General features: G+C 28.0%; 1 protein-coding gene across 1 annotated transcript in view; it reads left to right on the top strand.

Annotated features, from left to right (window-relative positions):
* The first annotated feature begins 664 nt into the window (after window positions 1-664).
* Window positions 665-6,670, top strand: part of LOC124419343 — a 23,395-nt gene continuing 17,389 nt past the window's right edge. Inside the window, exon 1 of the mRNA XM_046948307.1 lies at window positions 665-797. Within this exon, the coding sequence (XP_046804263.1) occupies window positions 665-797 (133 nt within the window). The remainder of the gene's footprint in view (window positions 798-6,670) is intronic.

Raw genomic sequence — 6,670 nt, 5'->3', positions numbered from 1 at the left:
CAAAGAAATCTAAAATTTAATAAAAAAAATTGGAAAAAGCCCCTGTATTTTTTTCATAATCAAAAGTGATGTAAAAAAAAATCTAAAACTAAGTTAAACACAGAGATCTCTAATATACACAAATAAAAAAAATAATAATAATATAAAATACAAAAAGAAGCAGAAAAATATATGATGAAATTATCATTTAAATCAAATTGAATTAAATTCGAAAAAAATAAAATAACAGACATTTAATTTCAAGTGTGATTTAAGTAATCCGAAAGAATAAGAAGAAAAATCTTAAAATTTTATTTTATTCGAAAGTGTCTAAACTTTAACGTCATCTCCGCCGCCTGCTCGTGATCTGTATCTGTAGTGGAACTATTGTTAGATCAAAAAAAAAAATATATACAATAATACAAACGTCAAATTCAAATAAAATTACAATTAATTTTCATTTATGTCAGGCCTCACAATCAACAAACTTTTAGTGTGATTTTTATATTAAATTAATTTTTTTTCGCTGCTAAAGATCTCTTGTTATTAAAAAAAGAAGTAATTTAAAATCTATAAAAATATTACAGCAAAATAAAATCATAAATTTTTTTTGCAAGTGTAAACAGAGATTGAAATTTTCGTTAATAATTAACAAGTGTGAATAGAGATTTAATCTTCCATCAAAATGGGCGGCGAAGAAGTTGCTACGGATACGGTTTATATGCCGCCAACTTCAAAATTCGATGAATTTTGTATACGTCGCGGTATAAATCCGAATTTGATTATGTTAAAAATTACGCTGTTTGTTATGTATGGAGGTAAGTGACATTTTTAGTTCATGTTTTTTGAATATTGGGTAAAGTTTTTAGGGAGTAAGGAAAAAATTATCTTAAAGTTTTATAAATTTAAATTTTATTTATTTAAAATTTTTAAAACCTTAATTTTTGTTTTAAGTTTAATATAGTTTTTAACAAAATTTCATTAATTTTAAGGTCTGATAGGAGATTTTCATTATGCGTTTTTATTGAATTCCTAGCGTCACTATTAAAACTTTGTTAAGAGTCTGTATCCAATACTATATATACGAGTCCATATCCAAGACTATAGACCAGTCTGTTTAGTTAAGAGTATAGACAGGACAATACAACAGTATATAGTCAAGGTCAGTCTATAAACATGACTTTAGATCAGTCTATAGTCAAGACTATATATCAGTCTATAGTCAAGACTGTAGATCAGTCTATAGTCAAGGCTATATAGATCACTCTATAGTCAAGGCTATAGATCACTCTATAGTCAAGACTATAGATCAGTCTATAGTCAAGAATATACATCAGTCTATAGTCAAGACTATACATCAGTCTATAGTCAATACTATACATCAGTATGTAGTCAAGGCTATACATCGGATATAGCCAAAAATATAGATCAGTCTATAGTCAAGACTATAGCTAAGTCTAAATATAATACTATAGATCAGGCTATAGTCAAGACTATAGATCAGTCTAGAGTCAAGACTATAGATCAGTCTATAGTCAAGACTATAGATCAGTCTATAGTTAAGACTATAGATCAGTCTATAGTCAAGACTATAGATCAGTCTATAGTCAAGACTATAGATCAGTCTATAGTCAAGACTATAGATCAGTCTATAGTCAAGACTATAGATCAGTCTATAGTCAAGACTATAGATCAGTCTATAGTCAATACTATATATCAGTCTATAGTCAGGACTATATATCAGTCTATAGTCTTGACTATAGTCTATAGTCAAGACTACAGATCAGTCTACAGTCATCATTCTAAAGTCAAGACTGTAGACCAGTATATAGTCAAGTCTAAAGACCAGTCTGTAGTCAAGACTATAGATAAGTCTAAAGTCAAGACTATAGATCAGGCTATAGTCAAGACTATAGATCAGTCTATAGTCAAGACTATAGATCAGTCTATAGTCATGACTATAGTTCAGTCTATAGTCAAGACTATAGATCAGTCTATAGTCAAGACTATAGATCAGTCTATAGTTAAGACTATATATCAGTCTAAAGTCAAGACTATACATCAGACTATAGTCAAGACTATACATCAGTCTATAATCAAGACTATATATCAGTCTATAGTCAAGACTATATATCAGTCTATAGTCAAGACTATACATGAGTCTATAGTCAAAAGTATACTTAGATCGGTCTATAGTCAAGACTATAAATCAGTCTATAGTCAAGACTATAGATCAGTCTATAGTCAAGACTATATATCATTCTAAAGTCAAGACTGTAGACCAGTATATAGTCAAGACTATAGACCTGTCTGTAGTCAAGTCTATAGACCAGTCTGTAGTCAAGACTATAGACTATAAAAATACATAGGAATTCTAAATTTTTATTTAAAACGTACGCAAAAAGTTCGATTTAGTTGATATGTGTAATTTCAGAAGAATTTACTTGAAACTCATTTAAACATAATTTTTTTTTCTCTAATTTTTAAACAAATTATTATTTAAAATTATTTTTACAACTTAAATTTAAATTCTTCTTGTATATTTTAAAACATACTAATTGACAGTTTCCTAAAGTAACAAAACACATTGTATATGTAATAAATTATCAAAATGACAATGAAATGAATATTAAAATACAATGATATTTTGAAATTTACTTAAATACTGGTAGCAGCAGCTAAGAAAAAAAACAAAATCAAACATTTAGTTAAATCACATGTATGCTTAGTAATATTCTAAACAAAACTAAATGACTTCAAATTAGATGAAATGTTTGTATATTATGGTTTATGTCTCATACGTAGTATGTATTTATATATATTTTCATCTTTAACTAATGAATATAAATTCAGAGTCACTGTCAAATTCACTGGACACTCTCGGGACAAACACTAACTACATATATGTATATGTGCATACATATGTATATGCTGCAGCAGCAAATGATGGTACAATATTAAAGACAATATTTTAGTCACAGTTGTGGGTAGATTAAAAGAAAACTCATGCAATATAATAAGCTACATGAAATACACTGAGAGAAATTATATCGATTTCAATCTCTAGCTTAAAAAAATGTAGTAATTAAGTTTGACTGTCATACTGAAAATAGTCTATAGCATGTTCTTTAGTCTATTCTATTATCTAGACTGTAGTTAAGTCAATAGTTTAGATTATAGACTGAACTATAGTCTCGAGTATATATTCTAGATTTCTGTTTACATTTCAAAGCATGGGATATAGTCAATCTATAGCACTGATTTTAGTTTAGGCTATCATTATGCCTATAACGTTTGGGATTTAATTTAATATGTAGTATTGACTATAGTCCTGAATATAGTTTACTTTATAGTACTGACTGGAGTGATCATAGTATAGCTTATAGTTGGGGCTATAGTCTAGTCTATAGTTTGGAATATAATTTAGTCTATGTAATCTTCTATAGTCCAAACATTAGTCCATGCTATAGTTTGGACTTTAGTTTATGCTATAGCTTATATTTTAGTCTAGCCTAAAAGCAGGACTATAGTCTAGCCTATAGTCCAGTATATAATCTAAACTATAATGTTGTCTGTAGCCTGGACTATAGTTTAGTTTTTAGTCTGAAAACTAGTCTGGATCATAGTCAGGACTATGGTATAGTCTGGCCTATAGTTTGGACTGTATAGTTCGGGCTATTCTAAGCCTACTCTATGTCTAGTCTATAGTCCAGTCTGTAGCCTTGACTAGGGTCTACTTTTAGTCTTAACACTTGTATAAGTCATAATCAGGACTACAGTCTATATTCATATCCATAGTCTAGTTATATAGTGTAGTTTTTATTCTGGACTATAGTTTAGTTTATAGACTGGACTATAGTGTAGTCTATAAAAGTAACCATAGCTTAGTATGTAGTATGGACTATATATCTAGTATATACTCTGGACTTTAGTCTAGTCTGACCCATATTGTAGTTTAAAATCTAGACTATAGTGTAGTCCATAGTTTGAATTATATTCTAGTCTATTGTCTGGACTATAGTCTAATCTATATTTAGAACTACAATCTAAAAAACCGACTGAAATGTAACATTTTCTATAGCCGGGACTATAGTCTGTAATCTGGACTATAATTTAATCTCCGATCTGAACTGTAGTCTATACTATAGTCTGTTTTATCCAAGTCTATAGTTAGCATCATAGTCTAGTGAATAGTCTGAACCATATGCTAGTCTATAGTGTGGACAATAGTCTGTGCTATAGTGTATAGTACTGTACTACAGTCTTATATGAAGTCCACTTTGTGTATGGTCTTGACTATTGTCTAGACTATTGTGAGCAAACTATAATATCTTTTACCGTTTGGACTGTAGAATGTTAAAAACACTTGTTAGTCCATCAGACCGATATGTTGTATTAAATATAGACTAATATTAAAAAAAGTACTACCCTAATAAAAAAAGTTTATTGTTTTGATTAAAATGAAAATAAAAAAAAATGGCGAAAATTACAAGACAAATAAACGACATACAAATACAAAATAACAGATTCATTATATACTTAAGATGTGATGAATTAGATTTATTTCACATTTTCAATGTTAGATATAGTATGATATGATTTAAATGGCAATTTTATGAGAAAGACTACCAAAAGACAGAATTAAAAAAAAAAAAAACAAATTTAAAAAAGAAATTATGTTAATCAAATGTATTGGTGAAAGGACAAGTCATTGAACTGTGGAACTGGAGATTTCGTGTTGTGTTTTCAAATTTTGCTTAAAGAAATAGATTGATACTTTTTGCGTAAAGTAACTACAAAAATTTAGCAAATTTTTTCTATTGGGAAGATTCTCTCTATAAATCCTAAAGTTTACTTACAAATATTATGGGAATGTTCTATATAAATTACATTAACTGACAATCATGAACAAATTTTCTTCACACATATGAAGAAATCATTAAACAAAAGAATTAAGAAATTATAGTCGGGCAAGGACGACCATATAATACATGATTTACATGGACAGACAGACAGACAGATAGACAGATAGACAGATAGACAGATAGACAGATAGATAGATAGATAGATAGATAGATAGATAGATAGATAGATAGATGGATAGGTAGATAGATAGATAAATGGATGGATAGATAGATAGATAGATAGATAGATAGATAGATAGATAGATAGATAGATAGATAGATAGATAGATAAATAGATAGACAGACTGACGGACGGACGGACAGACAGATGGACAAACGGGCGAACGGATATAGCAAAATCGACACAGAAAATAATTCTGAGCCGATTGGTATACTTTATTGTGCGTTACAATTTAAGTGGTGTAGGGTATAATAAGTAATAAATTCATTAGGGGGTTGTTATTTTAATCCCAGAAAAAATCTAGTTTTGAAATGTAATATAAAATATTTGAAGTTTTGGAAAAATATATTCCGGAATAGGTCCATGTAAACTTTTTACTTAATCGAAATAGTTTATATCTGTTTAGTACATTAAGCGATAATCACAAGAAAAGCCTCCCCCCCCCCCTAATAAAAACATATTTACTAACAAATAAATATCTAGTAAAATTAGTGTATTAAATTAAACTACACTATATCACTAAACCAGAATGACCGTCATTTGTCTTAGTTTTTGTTACTACTTTATAGTTTAATTCAAATAAATACAATCTATAGAAGAAGCAAAAAATCTCTTTAACTACACTCCTCGAACTTTGTCTAGTTATGTCTCGATGTTAAATTGTTCGAGGGTAAATTTCAACCTAGTTACATTTTCTTTATAGATACATATACATACATAAATATACATAGTAGTTAGTTATAGTAGAACAAAAAAAAACTACAACAAATAAAAGGAAATGACATTAAAAGATATAAACTTTTTATATTCTACCGACAAAACGTCTTGACGGTCAATGGCAATTAAAAATGAAAACAAAATAGTTGTAAAATAAGACAAAAAAAAAAAATACTTAAATAAAATTTTAATTTTTGTTTATTTATATTTATTTATTTTTCTTACTCACTATAGCTTTTTGCTATAACATTTTAAGAACAACATAGCAGCAGCAACATTAATTAACTTAACTACGGGTAATTATAAGAAAAAGTTAAGTCATTCAATTTACACAAGTAATTAAGAAATTTGACATAATTTTGACATATTTATAAAAAGAATAAATCTACAAACATTTGTCTAACATTGATCCATTCTTATCTGAGGAAAACAAAAAATATTTTTTTCATATTTTTCCCCTTAACATCGTGTAAACTTATGATTCAAAAGGTCTTTGACAAAAACTTGATTAAACCGGCTTCAATGTACATACGTAAACAAAATATCACAAGTTATAAAAACTTTGATATCGTTTGGATTGTGGGTGTCAAAATTTTGGTTTAAAAAACAAATCATAAAACGAAATAAGTTTTTTTTTTCATTTTATTCTTTTATGATTTCCAAAGTAACCAAATGTTAAATTGTACACGCTTTTCAGTCAGATAAGACTAGATTATCATTATTAGCAAAACGTGATCATTTGACGTAATTATTTTTGAATTAACGAAAACGTTTTTATCATAAAAAAAGAAAATTATCATAACCGCATTTAAAGGTGGTAAATAAAAGTTTATGATTTTTAAACAAATAATATGAACTACCTTATTTAAAGATTTAAATAACTATTGTC

This window comes from Lucilia cuprina, chromosome 2, assembly GCF_022045245.1.
Source record: "Lucilia cuprina isolate Lc7/37 chromosome 2, ASM2204524v1, whole genome shotgun sequence".
In the NCBI taxonomy this organism is placed as follows: domain Eukaryota; kingdom Metazoa; phylum Arthropoda; class Insecta; order Diptera; family Calliphoridae; genus Lucilia; species Lucilia cuprina.
This window is presented reverse-complemented; position numbering and strand designations above follow the sequence as displayed.